At 48.5% G+C, this 17,772-nt stretch overlaps 1 protein-coding gene and 1 non-coding gene across 4 annotated transcripts in view; both read left to right on the top strand.

Moving 5' to 3' along the window:
- Positions 1 to 17,187, top strand: part of Wars1 (tryptophanyl-tRNA synthetase 1) — a 33,654-nt gene extending 16,467 nt beyond the window's left edge. For all 3 annotated transcript variants that reach the window (XM_055593067.1, XM_055593068.1, XM_055593066.1), the window contains 7 exons: positions 1,872 to 1,991; positions 2,469 to 2,651; positions 9,128 to 9,228; positions 10,924 to 11,036; positions 11,248 to 11,421; positions 14,340 to 14,480; positions 15,778 to 17,187. In XM_055593067.1, coding sequence (XP_055449042.1) covers positions 1,872 to 1,991; positions 2,469 to 2,651; positions 9,128 to 9,228; positions 10,924 to 11,036; positions 11,248 to 11,421; positions 14,340 to 14,480; positions 15,778 to 15,939 — 994 coding nt within the window. In that variant the 3' untranslated portion in view covers positions 15,940 to 17,187. The remainder of the gene's footprint in view (positions 1 to 1,871; positions 1,992 to 2,468; positions 2,652 to 9,127; positions 9,229 to 10,923; positions 11,037 to 11,247; positions 11,422 to 14,339; positions 14,481 to 15,777) is intronic.
- On the top strand, positions 14,699 to 14,800 carry LOC129666225 (U6 spliceosomal RNA). The gene has a single exon (XR_008718514.1). It is a non-coding gene; the product is annotated as a U6 spliceosomal RNA (small nuclear RNA).
- Positions 17,188 to 17,772: the final 585 nt, after the last annotated feature.

The raw sequence follows: 17,772 nt of genomic DNA on the forward strand, positions 1-17,772 counted from the left end.
ACACACACACACACACACACACACACACACACACACACACACACACACAATGTGCAAAGCACATAGTATATGCAAGCCAGAAACCCACACTGTGCCTTGTGCCTTAGATCATGACATGGTTTTTGTGTGTTCATTTCCTTTTTGACACGGTATAATAGCCCAGGCTGACCTCTAATGTAGCTGAAACTGTCCCTGAACTCCTGGCCCTTCTGCCTGTACCTCCAGAGCACTAAGTCTGCAGTCATGCATTATGCATTACCACTCCTGTCTGTAGATCCTGGTATGTAGACTCCTCTCTCCAGGCCTTAGGAAAGGGGATTTATTATTCTTTGTCTGCAGCACTTCTGCCCAAAAACAGGGTACTCACACCCAGCCTTTGGTTTGTTTCAGACACAGAAACACACACACATACTTAAGTAGAAACAAGTTTTAAAAAGAAAGAAGTGTGGGCATAATGGCATAAGCCTTTAATCTCAGCACTGGGAAACAGAGGCAGGTGAATCTCCAAGTTTGAGGCTAGTCTGGTGTACATAGTAAGTTCCAGGACAGCAGGTCTGTATGGTGAGATCCTGTCTTTAAAACAAACAAACAAACAAAAATAATAATAAGGGGAAAGGGGTGCTGGAGAGATGGCTCAGTGATAAAGAGCACTGGCTGCACTTCCAAGAGGACCCAGGTTCGATTCCCAGCACCCATATGGCAGCTCATAATTGTCTGTAACTCTAGTACTGGGAGATCTAGCACCCTCACACAGACATATACATGCAGGCCAAACACCAATGCACACAAAAATAATTTTTTTAAAGGAAGGAAGAACACAAATATCAGGCTAGGGAGATAGCTTAGTAGATAAATATTTGCCATGCAAGCATGAGGACCTGAGTTCAATATCCAGAACCATATAACAAACCAGGTATGATGATATGAGCTTATAATACCAGTGTTTGGAAAATTGGGAAAGGCAGACCCCTGGGGCTTACTGGTCAACCAGCGTACTCTACTTGGTGAGCACCAGATCTCAGTAAGAGACCCTCTCTCAAAAGTAGCTCCTGAGAAACAATGCCCTAAGTTATCCTGGACCCCACCATCACTGCCGTCACCTCACAGACACATGTATGCACACACACAGGTCCCAGATACTACCTCACACCTAAGCACCTGCAGGCAGAAGCAGCCCTACCAGCTGGTGCTGATCGCAGAGAAAGGGTGACTCTAGAATTGTTCTCAGTGAAAGACCCAAGTTGGCCTGGGTTGCGGAGTCAGCTCTACAGCTGGGGACTGCCAAGCCCTGCCTTCCTGTTCTCCCCAAACTAGGCCTGCATGGAACCTTGGGGGTTTCCTAGGCTTGGTCCCTACAGCCCCAGGACTGGTTGGGTTCTAAAGGAGAAGCATGTGGTACTGGCATAGTGTCCTGTCCCCAAGGGTTGTGGAAAGCACAGTAATCATTGGAGACATTCCAGAAAGACCAGTGGCCACTCATCGTATTCATCCTCATCTTTTAAAATGTTTATTTGTATACAGGGTCTCACTGTGCAACCCTGGTTGTCCTGGAGCTTACTCCGTAGACCATGCTGTCCTCAAATTCACAGAAATCCACCTGCCTCTGCCACCTGAGTACTGGGATGAAAGGTGTAGGCTGTCACAAGTAGCTCAGATTTTAAACCTTTTATTTCTAACTTGCATTTCATGGCTTCCAAAGAAATTGTTCACTGAAGCAGCCATCTCAGAGTTAGGTATGTGTCATTGTATTTCCTAGCCCCAGAGATATCAAATATGTTATCTGTGTTTATGTTTCACTTCCAAATGAGCTTTAATGCTTTGGTACTTTTTCCCAAAGATCACACTGTTTCTTTTTCCCTCTTGTCCTTTAGAGATATGAATCAAGTTCTTGATGCCTATGAAAATAAGAAGCCATTTTATCTATACACAGGCAGGGGCCCCTCCTCTGAAGCAATGCATCTGGGTCATCTCGTCCCGTTCATTTTCACAAAGTAAGTTTGCTCACGTGACGTGGCCTAGTGAAGCAAGAGTGGCACTTGTGGAGCATCTTGGAAGACAAGGCTGCTGCCTGCTGGCTAAGTTGCAGGACTAGGACCTTGCCACCTGTGGTCTGTCTTCACTGCGCTTGCACCTGGGTTCACTCTGCGGGAGCCAGCTGTGATGGGAGATCACAGGACCGTGGAATCAACCAAACCTGCTCCACTCCTCTTCCTGCTCCTTGTCCTTGCCACCATAGGACCACTGTAGTACAAACTTGATGTCCATGTCTGCCAGATGACAGGAATTACATATTAAAAAAATCATTAGTGCAATGATATATGGCATGATAGTGCAATTTTGCAGACACAGCGTAGATAGGAACTATGTGTTCACATACGAAGTGGCGTTCTTCCTCCAGGCCTTTATCCCCATGTCCCTGGATTGACTGCAGTGCATGTTCAGCATGCAGCACCTTCTGTATTTTATAGGTGGCTGCAGGATGTGTTCAACGTGCCTTTGGTCATCCAGATGTCTGATGATGAGAAGTACCTGTGGAAGGACTTGACTCTGGAACAGGCATACAGTTACACTGTGGAAAACGCCAAGGACATCATTGCCTGTGGTTTTGACATCAACAAAACTTTCATCTTCTCTGACCTTGAGTATATGGGGTAAGTTAGAGACATTTGGCTGCCTTCTGAGCAAGTAGGTGCAGACCTCGTGACCAATCTGAAATGCTTGAGATGGGTTGTGACCTGGTTTTTCTTCTGTTGTGATCTGGAATGTTGGTTTTACTGAGCAGTAGTTTGGGAGGTGGAAAACTGTGTGTGCACAGAAAGAATTAAGCAATTTCAAAAGTTGCTCTTGCCTCATAACTATATGTACAGAAATCATAAACATGCCCCCAATGTTGTCAGGGTGTCACCCTCAGCTGTTGTGAAGTGTTTGGCACGGTAGTGTCCAAGGACAGCCAGTCTGAGAGTTTGGTGGCCTTCTCACTTTCAATGTGGCTTTTCCCTCCCAGAGGAAAATGTCACTTGCTAGATAGGCTCTGCACAGTTCATTTAATTGGCCATGTTTAAACAAGACACTTCATCCCAATGATTACAAAGAGCCATAGTCATCCCCAATGATTACAAAGAGCCATAGTAAAATCAGACTTTGAAGCAGGTGTGTTGTTGTGCACCGACAACCTATCCCATTCCTTGGGGGCCAGAGGAAGCAGGATCAGGAGTTCAGGCTATCCCAGGGCTACCTAGCAAGACCCTGTGAGAAGAAACAAAGTGGGTGGAGGTGGTGCTTTTAATCAGCCATCCTAAGAATCAGACTGAAGCCCTTGGCACACACTTCTAACCCCAGCACTCAGGCTGCTGATGCAGTTGGGCTACACAGGTAGACCCTGTCTCAAAAATGAACAAAGTATTATCAGCGAATACTGTTTAGCTCCACAAGTATTTCTTGAAGGCTGGTTTGTGGCTAAGTGGTAGAGGATTTACCTAATATGTGTGGAGTTTGGAGTCTGTTCACCACTGTGGTGGACTTGGGAGCACTAGAGACATGGTCCTTTACTCAAGGGAGTTGATTCAGGAGGTTGGGTGGCTTTGAGTCTGGGACCCTCTTAGGTAATGTTACAGCCAATGGTCAGGCCAAGGCAGGTGTGAGGAAGCACACAGGAGCCCTGTGGACACAGGACGCTGGCTGTTGCTGTTTCCCCAAGCTGCCTTTATAAGCACTTGAAGCCAAGTGGGGACTCTGTGCCCACTGGGAGCAATAATACTCTGACATGAAATCTGACCTTTTTACCAGCCAGGAAAATCATGAAATTTTTTTAAAAATATTTTTATTATTCTGGGTGTGGTAACACATGCCTTTAATCCCAGCACTAGGAAGGCAAAGGCAAACAGCTCTCTCTAGGTTTGAGGCCAGCCTGGTCCACATAATGAGAGTGTCTCAAATATATATATTTTTTGAATTAAATTTTAATTTATTTATGAAGAGGATGTGTGTGTGTGTGTATGCGCGCGCAGATAGGTCAGAGGACATCTTAGGGGACTGTCTTTGCCTTCTAGAATGTGGGTCACTGGAATCAAATTTAGGTCATTGGGCTCAGCGGCAGCCACTTTTACCAGCTGAGTCTTCTTGCCTGCTCCCCACAGATTAATTTTTGAGTTTTCCCTCTCAGACTGCCTTTCAATTAGTCCATGTGAACACAGATTCTGCTATCCTGGAAGGAATTTAAGTGGCTCTAAGATCAAGATCTGACCATGGATCCTCAGAGGTCTTGTGGTAGCATAGATGGCATCAGACTTGTGCTTGTGCCGCTGTTTTCACCTCATTCCTTAAAATGGCCTGATGCAGGTGCTTGAGCCTCAGCACAGAGACACAGTGTGGATTCAGCTCTCCCTCTTCCGACCAGGCCCCTGACAGGACACAGGGACCGCTGGTGGGGCACAGGGACTAGTAGCTTCCATCTATGTGCTCCTTAGGCTGGTCTTGAACTCCGTGCACAATGATTCTTTGCCCTTGGCCTCCCCAATAGCTGAGTCAGGCCACCGCACTCCACTCTGTGCATCATGCTTACCCACCACTGCCCTCCTGCCCTTGTCTTCCACAGTCCTGCCTTGCCTGGTGCCCCAACATGGGACAACAAGAGTTCATTTTGCTCTTACCATACACACTCTTGTGAGTTGAGCCATCTGCAGTTTGATGGACAGTTTTCAGTTCACACCTTTGCAGACTAAGTGTTACCCTGTGAGCCCTGTATCCGAGTGTGCTAACTCTTTCACTTTTCCAGATGAGTGTCAAGCCCCCTTTTCCTGGGGAAGTGCCCTTCTCTGCTCCCAACCTGACAGGGAGGCCCTCCATTGGGCCACCACACAATAGGTAAATCAGACTCACAGCTTCTTTCTCTGCACTCTTGGGGGAAAGTCTCTTTCTTGACCCTGCAAACAGCAGGGCTTAGGCAGGCCTGCCTTCCCTGGACTTAAACGTCAGCAGCTAGGCTAGTCAGGGGTTCTACTGCTGGGACAAAACACCAGGACCAAGCGATCTGAGTAGGAAGCTGTTTCTGTGGCTTATGCATTGTAGTCCATCACAACATGAATGCAAGTAGGACAAGAATCTGAAGCAGGAGCCAATGCAGAGGCCGTGGGGGAGTGCAGCTCACTAGTTTGCTCTTCAGAGCTTACTCAGCCTGCTGTCTTATAGACCCAGGACCACCAGCCCAGGGTTGGCACCACCCACAATGGGCTGGGTCTTCCCCCATCAATCACTAACTAAGAAAATGCCCTACAGCTGGATCCTACAGAGGCATTTTCTCATTCAAAGTTCCTGCCTTTCAGACAATTCTAGTTTGTGCCAAGTTGACATAAAACTAGCCAGGACAGTGACCAAATGAGAACAAAAGCCTTCCTATAGCAAGTCCACAGGTATGATTATGCAGCTAATGTGTGAAGAGTCAGGAGCAGTCCACGGACCCCTTCAAGCACATTCTGAGTATGACATTTATGTGTCTCTGGTGGTCTCTGCTCCAGACTGCTGCTCACCTTGGCCCACTGAAAACTTTGTCTCTCTTCAGGAGCATGGGGTAAAGTTGACTATCAGAGAGCTTGTCCTCCTCATTAAGAATTCCTTCTCTTTGTTTTCTTTTCGAGATGAGGTCTCACCCTTTCTCTGGCCTTGGATCCCAAGTACTGATGACTACAGTTCAGATCATGTGCCACCACACCCAGCAAGAATTTCCTTAAACACTGGGGCATTACTTTCCTGGGTTAACTTTAATCTAGAATCTTACCTGTGATCTAACAAGCCTCTTGGTCTTTTGAAGCTATAAGTACAAGGAAGCCAGGCTCCACTCTTTTGGGAAGGAAGGAAGAAACGAAATCCCTGTGTCCCTCTCCCTGCCTCCTGCTCACACCCCAGAGAGGACCTTCTTCCAGTGATTCAGTCCCAGCTCGGCTCCAGCTTGGCCTCATTGTCTTAGACAAGACCCTAGATCTCCCAGCCTGTGTTGTGGAGAATGTAACACTGATGAGGTGCAGCATAATGGAGGGCTTGCTGAGGGGCTGGACTCATCCTGATGGCCTCCCCTAGGCAAACTAAGCACACAGGGCACTTCCTTTGTACTCCATCTGCTCCCTTATTCCACAGATAATTTATTGATCATCTGCTATAGGACAGGCCAGTGCTGATTATAGCAAGGAACAAAATAGTAACTCAACAACTAGTCAGTAGTATCTAAAGGTTTTCTTTTTCTTTGCTGGAAATGGAACTGGATGCCTTATGAGTGTTAGGCAAGTGTCCTACTAGCAGCCTACATTTGTAGACTCTACAGTTTATCTTCTAAAGGGACAGTCACTTAGCAGATAATTAGGTCACAGTGGGGTCAGTGTTGGGAGATCAGGAAGAGGTAGAAGTAAAGAAGATTAGAGATGGTGGTCCATGCATGCTGCCAGGCTTGTGGGATTCTGAATTGATGTGTGTAAAGCTCCTCAAGCCATGCCTGGCACCTAGTGGGCCTGAACAATGTCTCCTTTTAGCCATCTTCTAAGTCTGCAGCCTGTATGTGGAAGGAAGGTCCCTCCCTGAGGCAGTCATTCAGTCATAAGACACTGTCAAGTATGCCTCTTGTCAGTGTGCAGTGTCAGGCAGTGGTGACAGTCATGTGGAGTCTGTCCCCACTGGGAAGACTGTGGACTCCATTCTGCTATGACCAGGGAAGCTCTTGTGCAACAGGATCTAGCTAGAAGGCCAGTTTGCAGGTGACCATGCTCAGTCATCTTGATCCACAGAATGCTGGGTGCCTCTGCCAGTCTTCTCAGTGGCATACAGCTGCTAGCTGCTTAGAAGGCCCCCCTGCACACACAGGCTCTTGTCTCAGCAGCAGAAAGACTGGTGTCTTCACAAAGGTTGTAGCACTACTCTTGTGTTGTTTGCATATGACTAGATGTGATGGGTACTCCTACATTGCCCTCATCCTGTTCCCCCAGTGCCTGAACCTCTGCGGATTGCTTTTGACCCTATGTCCATATGAACTGTTGTGCCCTGCTCGCCCGTCCCCACCTCCCCCCTGCCCAGGATACTCAGGAGCTGTCCATCACACTCTCATCTAAGCTGCAGCACAGCTATAGCATGATAAAAAATAAGGCGCAGGCTTTACATCTAGCTGATCCTGGCTAGGTTTCAGCTTCTGTATGCACAGAGCCTGTGACCACGACCTGGAGCTTCAAGCTTGAGCCTTCTTTTGAAAAGCCAAGACCGTACTTTGCAAGAGGGATTGTGCCAGTCACTGTGCCACATCATAGGTTCCCTAGTCATTTTTCTGCCACTATAGTAGAGCACCACACACTTGTAATTGATGGGAATTCTATTTCATGTGTTTGAGTATTTTGCCTGTGTCTTAAGGTTTCTATTGCTGTGAAGAGACACCATGACTAAGATAGTTCTTATAAAGGGAACTATTTAAATTGGGGGCTACCTTACAGTTTCAGAGGTTTGGTCTACTATCTTGGTGGGGACTGTGGCAGCACCCATGGTGCTGGAGCAGTAGCTGACTCACAGGCAGCTGGCAGAGAAGCACTGGGCCTGGCGTGGCCTTTTGAAACTCAGAGCCCACCTCCAGTGATACACTTCCTCCAGCATGGCCACACCATCCGATCCTGAAGCAGCTCACCAGCTGGAGACCGGGCATTGAAATCTGTGAGCCTGTGGGAGCCATTCTCATTCAAAGCACTACAACCTGCATGCATGTCTGTGCACCACACACATCCAGTGCCCACAAATGCCAGAAGGTCGCTTCGGATATCCTGGAACTAGTGTTACATAGTTTTGTGAGCCACCACGTGGGTGCTGGGAACAAGCCCAGGTCCTCTGGATAAGCGGCCCATGCTCTTAACCTCTGATCCATCTCTCTAATCCTGATACAGACATTTATTTTGCCCAGTTTTCAATCCAAAAGCTGACATCTGACAAGGGCCTCTGTCTTGTGTCAACCTCTAACTGAAGACAGAAATGCAAGTGAACCCTTGAGGAAGAGAGAAAAGGGAGCAAGGTCTAACCCATTCCTTAAGTAGCCTTAATCTATTCCTGAGGGCAGTGTCCTTAACCCGTTTCCAGTGCCATTTCAGTGGCATTTAAGTTTCACATTAGTCAGGCCTGTAGCATAGCTCCTGCCAGACACTCCCCTCTGCCCGTACTTTCTCCCCTTCTGTCCTTACAGTGCTTAGTAAAGGGCCAGGCTGAAGAAAGGGATCTGTCAACAAGAACAGTGTAGGAAGCTACTGGAGGGATGTCTCAGAGGTTAAGAGCACTTACTGCTCATGCAGAGGACCTAGGTTTGGTTCCCAGAACTGACAGCACGCCTCACAACTATCTGTGACTCCAGTTCTGGGGTCTCCAACACATTCTTCTGGACTCTGCAACCACCAGGCATGCACATGGTACACATACGTACATGCAGGCAAAACACTCATAAATAAAACTTAAAAAGAAGCCACTCTGGATTCTGCTATTCTGTATGTCCTGTCTCAGCCTACTTCCCTCTGGTATCAGAATGGCTGCCACAGATCTAGATGTCATATCCCTGACCTTCACCATCCACAAAAGCCATGTTGCTCAAACCAGCCAGTGTGGCCCACCCCTGTTGCTGGGCATGAAGCCAGCCCTGCCCAAAGGACAGAGTAACCAGCACAGTGGTGGGGAGGAGTGGCCAGATGCTAGAAGGAGCATCTGCACGACGCAGGCCCTCAACGCTGTACCCACTGATTCCAGGCATCCCAGATGGACACACATGTCTCACCACGTCATCCTGCCAGCTGACAATTGTGGGGTTTCTTCCTTGAGATCCACGGCGTGTGGAGCACTGGCCAGGAAGCTATGGGTGCTCCCTGTCAGCTCTGCCTTCGGTGGCTGGCTCTGTTCTGGCCCCTTCCCAGGTCTTCTTCCCAGAGCTAGTTAGAGGTTTGGTTGCTGTAGTTGTAGGCCTACAGTTAACTTCTCCATGCATTTGTATTATGCATGGACTGAACGTGTGTGGTACCCAGTGTGCATCTGGCACCAAACCTCACTGATACCTAGTTTTAGCAGCTGCTACTTTGTCCTCCACAGAGGCTGTCTTCCAGCTCAAGTGTGATTATATTTGTTTTTGCAGGCAGAGCCCAGGGTTCTACAAGAATGTGGTGAAAATTCAGAAGCACGTCACTTTCAACCAAGTGAAAGGCATTTTCGGTTTCACCGACAGTGACTGCATTGGTAAGGGGCTATTGCTACCTAGGGAGCCCTCTCCTCCTCTCAGTGGGACAGGTAGAGCTTAGAGGAGGCTAAACAATGCTCGTAAAAGTCAGGCAACACCACCAAAGCCTGAGCTAACGGAACGTGTTACATGTGTGTGCATGCCTTATATGTGCCTGAATGCGTGCGTGCCTGCCTGCGTGCAGTGTTCCAAGGGATAGATTCATACTGTAGTAGATGCTACCTCTGAGCCCTTTGCCCAGCCCAAGTATCTGGTCTTTAAAGCGTCTGCCTAGAGACCTGCCCTCCTAGCACTTACAAGTTAGCACTTCATGTAAAACACTCAGAGGTGGGGGTCCGCCAGACTCTGGAAGACATAAGACACAGACATAAGATTGAGCTGGGCATGGTGGCGCATACCTGTAATCCCAGCACTCAGGAGGCAGAGGCAGGTGGATCGATGTGAGTTTGAGGCCTGCCTGATCTACAAAGCAAGTCCAGGACAGCCAGGGCGACACAGAGAAACCCTGTCACAAAAAAAAAAAAAATAAACATAAGACTAACTGGAGTTCTCCATCATGCTGGTGTGACCTCAGTCACTATAGGGCTTTGTAGGGCCAGGAGAGTTATAGGAGGGCAGGTGGATTTGCTGCTCTCTTAGAGGAGCCTTCCCTGGGCCCCAGTTTCCCCACTTAAAAGAAAAGAGGTTTTAACTTGGTATGGCATTGCACTCCTTTAATCCCAGCCCTCAAAGGCCAAGACAGGCAGAACTCTGATTTTGAGGCCAGCCTGAATTCCAAGCTAGTCGGGGCCCGCATGGTAAGACATTGTCTCAAATAAATAATTAAATACATATAAAGATAAGGATTTTGAGTAACTGCAGGCCTCTCCCACCTCTCATTGCTCTCCTCTCATGGCTTTACCCCTACTGACACGCACAGTGTTTGCCAACTGTATACACAGTTAGGTGCTATACATGCCTTGTCAGTCCCAGTCCCATGTACTGGCATTTGTGGGCCATCATCTCCTTGAGACTTGTGGGTGTGGCTTCTTTTCTCTGTGTCCACCTGCTCCCCATCCCTTCACCTCCTCTTTGACGGTTCAGTCAGATTCATTCCCAACAACTGGGGCATGAGCTTCATGCTTTTGAGAGGCACTTGACATCAGAGTCACAGCATGCAAGGTAATCCCATGGTGGAGGTGACTTAGAGTTAAGGAGCATCTTATAAAGAATCGCTGCCCTGCCAGCCCAGGTTCAGCCCTGGTTTGGCCCTGGTTCAGCCCTGGTTCAGCCGTTCACTTGCTGTGTGCACTGTGGCAGGCACGTAAACACCTTGAGCCTGACTGCACATGTTTGTAAGATGGAAGGAGGTACCTAGCCATGGAGTTGTGTCAAGCTCCTGGAAATGACCACTGTGGTGCTGTGCTCCTAAGGGTGACACTGGCAGCCATGACAGCCAGATACATTAAGGGAAGAGCATGTCACATAACAGTGTGTGGTGAGAACACAGATGAGCCCGCTGAGAACTGCAGTCAAGAAACTGATGGGAAACCTTGGTGGGACTAGACTTTTACTTATCTCCCTTTCTGTATTTTTAGGCTTTCTTTAGGTTTTGTTCTCAGTGAGAAGGACATCCATTGTTGATTCCTTTAACTGGATTAATTGCCCAGAGCAGCTGGTCAGCTCAACACATAAGTGTGTCTCCCTTCTTTCAGGGAAGATCAGTTTTCCTGCTGTCCAGGCTGCACCATCATTCAGCAACTCTTTCCCGATGATCTTCCGAGACCGGACAGATATCCAGTGCCTCATCCCATGTGCCATTGACCAGGTTGGGAGGCAGAACCGACTTGGGGACACTGAAGCGGGCCAGCTGTGGTTTTAGGACTCTGTTGGAGAGGGTAGAGGTGACAGAACTGTTGAAAGAAAAGCCGGTTTGAAACTGGCTGCACGCTTCACAGTTCCCTGGGAGGGTGGCTCCATTTGTTGGCCAGAGCATGGCCATTTGTTCCTTTGTCTTTACCCAAGCTTTCTCCACCCAGGATCCTTACTTCAGGATGACGAGGGACGTGGCCCCCAGGATTGGCCACCCTAAACCTGCCCTGCTGCATTCGACCTTCTTCCCTGCCCTTCAGGGTGCTCAGACCAAGATGAGTGCCAGTGACCCCAACTCCTCCATCTTCCTCACAGACTCAGCCAAGCAGATCAAGAGCAAGGTGAGCTGGTGAGAAGCAGGAAGTTTGCAGGGCTACTTAACATAGCACCACATACAACTCAGAGTCACAGCACTGCTGAGACACACACACACCCCGCCACTGCACGCAGCAGGCCAGCTCGGCTTGGGTGGTTGGGAGTTCCGGCCTTTGGCTTTGCTTAGTCTCACCTAAACCCCTTTGTTTAAGTAAAAACCAGCAGGCTTTTTTTATTTCCTTTTTCTGTCTTCCTTACCAGCATGTTGACACAAAAACAGAGCCTTGATAGTTTTCTTTAAGGTCATATTCAGTGAAGCTGCTGTCAAATAACGAAAAGACTTTCCTCCATCTGAACATCAGAGTGGGCAGAGCCAGTCACCGTGGTGATGTTTTCTGAGTTTCCTTCTCCCTCTGCTGGGGGAACTGTTGATTTGTTCATTGAGACAGAATGAACAAATATAGAATAGGCTATCAGAGACTGGCCTGCCTCTGTCTCGTGAGTTCTAGGACTAATGGTGTGTACTACTGTGCCTGGCTGCACTGTTGGTGTGAAGCACAATCAGGAGATTCGGTGCAAAGTGTGTGCCCTGGCACACTGCTCCAGGGTGTGGGCAACAGCTTAGACTGCTGTCCTCTAGAATGCTGTTCTGGGAAGAATTGGGAAATACCCTCCAGTGGGTCTGCCATGTCTAGTCATATCCCTGCTGGCAGACTAGGTACTTGGTAAATACTTGCAAGTCATTTGGAAACTGGAACTAGAGAGGAGTTTGTGCCTCCACATGGTTCAGAGCCAGTGCTGTTGCTCGGTGCTGAGCTGCCAGTGAGTGTGAGCCCCTCATGACTACAGGAAGTCACTGACATTTCCTTTGGACACAAATATGTGTTTATGGGCTGGAGGGTTGACGTGGAGTGAGAGGAACGTATTTGGGGAGTGTTATACAATAGTCAAGAGTCCCTGCCAGGCCCTCAGCCTACTGGAAAGTCCCAAACAGGTTGACAACGGGGACTTTTCAGATCCAGCGCTTCCTCCGGAAACGGCTTCCAACAGTTCTGCCTAACATGGGAGCAGCTGGTCAGAGTGGGGATTTGGGGGAATCCTCCTTTCTCTTTTGCTTTTGTCTGAAACTTCCAGAATGTGGGGGCGGGGGGAGAAGTGAGGTGTGTGGGGAGTATGTTCTGCTTGGTTTGGAGAAGTGGTCTGTGACTCTGGAGGAGTTTTCATTTGCCAAAACCAACAGAAACCCAAGGCTAGTGTGCACAAGGTCAGAACCACATGGGCCTGCAGAGGTCAGGGTCACAGGCAGGCCCTCTCCAGCTCTCCATGCCCAACTCAGCTTCAGAAAAGTTACCATGGCAGAGGACCTTCAGACAGAATCTCCACAACCTAGAGCTGGACTGAGACCCTGCCACAGCAGGGTGAGACTTAGAGTGAGGGAGCTGGCTGGTGGCTACCACAGCTGCCAGCCATCAGGGCCCCTGATCATCTCGGCCTGTAAGGCAACAAGGCACAGGGACTTTTGCCTCCACCCTCAGTACAGAGCACTTCTGTGCCTGCCAAGTGGGTCTCCAGCAGACGCCGCTGGTTGGTGTCCTACAGTCAGTTTCGTCCAATGCTTCTTCCCTGCAGAGTGCAGCACTCACAGTTTAAGGCTCAAGCCCACTTCTGTGCCAGCCACAAGGCTGTGGCATCTATATGTCTGACAGACCACCCCTTCACCAGGGTTCCCACAGCCCCGACTGAGGTGACACTAATTTTCTGGAACAGCTCACAGAACTCAGGGTAACATTGCCTATCATAAGGCAGGAAGGTGGGGGGTCCAGGCACTCTGAACCCATCTCTGAGCACATTTGCTCTCATGAGTCTTCGACCTAGAAACTGAGCAGTTCTCCTAGAGAATTTGGGAGGTTCCCAGGTTTTAGGAACTTTGTACCAGAACAAAATATTGTGACGAAACATGATTATATCACTGTGGAGACTTACCTTAGCAATCTTGGCAGCATTTGTGAGATGCAAAGTTTAGTGACCTTTACCCCTAGCACTCATTCATTTTATTTATTTGTTTGTGTGTTTATTTACTCTTTGGAGACAGGATCACACTGTGTGCCACAAGCTAGCATGGAACTCGCTAGTCCTGGCTGGCCTCAGACTCACAGAGATCCCCTGCAGAGGCCTCGTGAGTGCCAGGATTAAAGGTCTACACCACCACATCCTGCTCTTTTATTAGTTCTTTTTCTGTTGTTTTGTTTTGAGATGATGTTTCTGTGTGTCCCCCAGGCTGGCCTGCAGCTTCTGAACTCTAGCAGATCCTTCTAAGTGCCCACCACTGTGCTCAACTCTGATTTGTTAGTCTCCAGGGTTGGTTGGTTTGGTTTTATTGCATCAGTGACTACTTGCCTGTATGTCTGTACATCACATTAGTGTCCGGTACCTACAACAACCAGATGAAGGCATCAGATCCTCTGGGACTGCAGTTACAGACAGCAGTGAGCTGACGTGGGTCCTGCCGATTAAACTCTGGTCCTCTGGAAGGGCAGCCAGTGCTCTTAACCACTGAGTCATCTCACCAGGTCATCAGGGACATTCCTGACCACCTGACATATGACCTGTTTCAGGGTGGAGACCTGCCTATAGCCTTTCCTGTCACTTCACATGGAGAGTCTAGCGTCTCTCAGCTGTGTTCTAACCTCATGGCTTGTGTGCATGTGGGGCTGGTGCTGCTTCCCTGCCACCTGTGGACACAGCCACCTGCCCCCCTTTCTGTTGATCACTACTCTGAAGAGGCCTTTGGCTCTTCCCCAAATTTTAGCCCATCTGCTTTTGTTTTCAGACTGTTCTGTAGCACTGGGCAGTGAGGGGGTCAGTAGTGTGACTGCCACCCCATGGGTCCTGTTGGACATCCAGGGACAGGGCACCACTCTGACTAGCCTCTGTGCTGGCACAGGTCAACAAGCATGCATTTTCTGGAGGAAGAGACACCGTGGAGGAGCACAGGCAGTTTGGGGGCAACTGTGACGTGGATGTGTCCTTCATGTACCTGACCTTCTTCCTTGAAGATGACGACAGGCTGGAGCAGATCAGAAAGGTGAGTTGACCCCCACTCTGCTCCCTACCCGAAAGCCTGACAGCTCAGCCAGGCCTGTGTGTTGCTGGAGCATCCTCAGTGGCCTGGGCTGAGCCAGGCACAGTGGTTCATACTTAGACCTAACTGCTCAGGAGGCTGAAGCAGGAAGATTGCAAATTCCCAGCCAGCCTGGGCTACAGAGCAAGATACTGTATTTAAAAGAAAAACAGAACAGGTGCCTGCTTCAACAGCATATATACCATAATTAGAATAATACGGAGAAGATTAACATAGTCCCTGCACAGAGATGACAAGAAAGCCATGAAGTGTTCCATATGTAAAACAAAACAAAAAACTAGGTAAGCTCACTCAGATTTTTAGCCACGTGGGAAGAACCCTTAAGTAGTTCACAAAAGGGAGACCATAACAAGGTGTGTCTTCCTTGTCAAGAGAGAAATGTAGGTAAAACTGCATGCTGGCAGATGATTTAGGGGTCCACTGTCCCAGGACAGCCTCTCAGTGAGCAGCCTGGGACAGGTAAAGCCTTGGCCTTGGAATGTTTTCCAAGGAAATCCTATGAGATAGGAAACAACTTTTCATACAAAGATAACGGAAACACTAGCAGAAAAAAGACATGCAGACATGCTCTGTGCAGCCAGGAGGCCAGGTGAGAATCGTTGGTTGTTATTGTTTTAAGATGGAATCTCACTGTGTTGCCCTGGGACTCCCTATATAGATCAGGCTCACAGAAAACTCAGCTTCCTGAGTGCTAGGGTTATAGGAATAAGTATTTGAAGGGTTTTATTGAAGTGGGAACCAGTGCCAAGAATAGTGAAAGAAAGAGGCAGTGAGAAGCCAGGAGTAGGGCTACATGACACTCACAGAAAAAATTGTCAGGGGAAATATCCCATTCACTAGAAGTGGTTAGTGCCTGTGGTGTAGAACTGCAGGTGGTGGACAGTCAGGAAAGAAGGCATCAGGGTACAAAGAAGCCAGTGCAGCTTGGAGCTGCATTCAGGTCTGCCCCTCTCTTTTTAGTATGGTTTCCCCTCCCTCTACTCCTCCAAGTTCCAAACCAACTTCCCACCTATCCATAGCCACTCCCTTCCTGTCTTTCATTAGAAAACAAACAAGTTCTAGGGGACAATAATAAGATAAAAACAAAAACTAACACACAGCACAAGAAACAGACATTTTAATGTCGTGTAAGACCCAGGTTACTGTGACACTTTCCGAAAGCCTCATAAAGGGACATTGGCTGAAGTAGGGAGGGTGTGGACACAGGGAGTCACTGCTCATAGCACCCAATTTCCTACAGGATTACACCAGCGGAGCCATGCTCACTGGTGAGCTCAAGAAGACGCTCATAGATGTCCTTCAGCCCCTGGTCGCAGAGCACCAGGCCCGACGCAAGGAGGTCACTGAGGAAACAGTGAAGGAGTTCATGACTCCCCGGCAGCTGTCCTTCCACTTTCAGTAATGCTTCTCTGTGTGCATATAAAGACAAAACCTGTCAATAATCCTGGCCCCGGTAAATCAAGTCACTCCCAGTAGGCTTCTGTCACATGGTAATTCCTGGGTCTCTACGCCCTTGTGCATTCTGGATGCTGTGTCTTCTGTGATGTCTCTCCACCAGATGTCTGCTGATGGTAATCAGGGGCTGCTAATGTCGTGTGATCAGATAGAAACCCAGCCCGAATCTCTCCCACAAAGAGACCACAAAGAGTCCTCAGTGGCCCACAGAGGACTGTTCATCTAGCAGCCTAGGGTTCCAGATAAATCCTAAAATCTATTCGTTTTTTTTTTTCCAATTATGTGTGCTCAGCTAGCCAGAATGGTGCGTACTTTATAGTCTCTGTACTCAGAGCCTCAAGTTCTGGGCCAGCCTAGGCTACCTAGCAAGATCCTGTCATAATCTGTATTTGATTCTAATTCTGTGGAATCAAAATGCCATTATTGTAAAACTGAAAAGGAGACATTTAATGGGCAAAAGATACTGTGCTCAAGCCCATACCAAATATATATATAAATATATTTACATACACTATATATAAGCTTTGCTTTATGCTTGACTAGGAGGTCATCAGCTTTTTCCTGGAGGAGTAGCTCAGGAGTAGAGCACTCACCCAGCATGCATGATGCCCTGTGCTCAGTCCTCTTCACCACAGGGGTGTCAGTCAGCTCAAAAGCTGATTTTAACACTGATTATGGACCAGGCTGGGCCATTTCTAGTAACCTGAGTCTTGTGGGGTGAAACTTCAGGCTGAGGTAACTAAACTCCAGATCACACATGTTGTCCACTCCAGAATCATGCTTGTTGCCCTTAGTATACTAACTTTTCCACAGATGGCCCAGACTCTACCTTGTAAAGCCCAGTGGTGGCTTCTCCCAACCATCAGACTCTAAAGACAGTCTGTTGCCTTTGCAGATGCTTTTGTTTTGACACTTGACTGATGTGGAGGGCAGCACAGAGCAGTGTGCTGGCCATGCCTCAGGCCAGTGGACCATAGCTAGGCAGAAAAGAACAGCAGCCATCCAGGCCTTGGCCTCCTCCCTCTGGGCTGGCTGCATGTAATTAGCCACCACTCAGAGTCTTGACAAAGCAGAAGCCATATCTCAGGGAAAGCCCCTGGTTGAAGTGTCTGTCCTCTGAAGGCACAAGGGCCACCCTGAGTGTTCTGTACTTGCATCATTTTCAGGCAAAAATAAACTTTGTTGTGCTCCTGTCTTTGCCACTTTCTGTCCAAGCATGCTATAGAGGTACTTGAACTTGCTGCAGGCCTAAGCTACATTACCCCACTGCTGAGGCTGTAGCCATTCCTCTTGCCTGGAGGTAGAGGGGCAGGCAACACTTAGGAAAATGCAGAGCTGTGAAATCCCATGGTGCTTAAAGTCTCCCAGGGATCATTTTGTGGGGCCACTTATCCTGAGAAGCCGCCCTTCTCAGGCTGAGATTGCTTTCCCTCCTCGTTTGGCGGTCCAACAGCCTAAAGAGAGTATGTGCACATGACATCCTATTTGAAAAGAGTTGGGTACTTGGGGAGGTGCTGAAGTGAAGAGCACAGGCTTGAGCTGGGCCAGGGGAGACCCAGCCATATGGGGCCTGGCTTCACCTTACCCATCTGTCCTCATTTGCAAGTAGGCAGACAGGATTTGGAAGGAAACATGACTTGTCCAGGGCCACACAGTGAATTTGTTACTACTGAGCAGTCTGTTCTGACTTAGTACTGAGAACACTAAGATTCACTCACACCCTGGGAGGCCAAGCACCTGGACTCAGAGCCCATGAGAGTGCCAGAGTGTGGCATGAAGC

The sequence above is a fragment of the Psammomys obesus genome, unplaced genomic scaffold (genome assembly GCF_907164565.1).
Source record: "Psammomys obesus unplaced genomic scaffold, mPsaObe1.curated_primary_1811, whole genome shotgun sequence".
In the NCBI taxonomy this organism is placed as follows: Eukaryota; Metazoa; Chordata; class Mammalia; order Rodentia; family Muridae; genus Psammomys; species Psammomys obesus.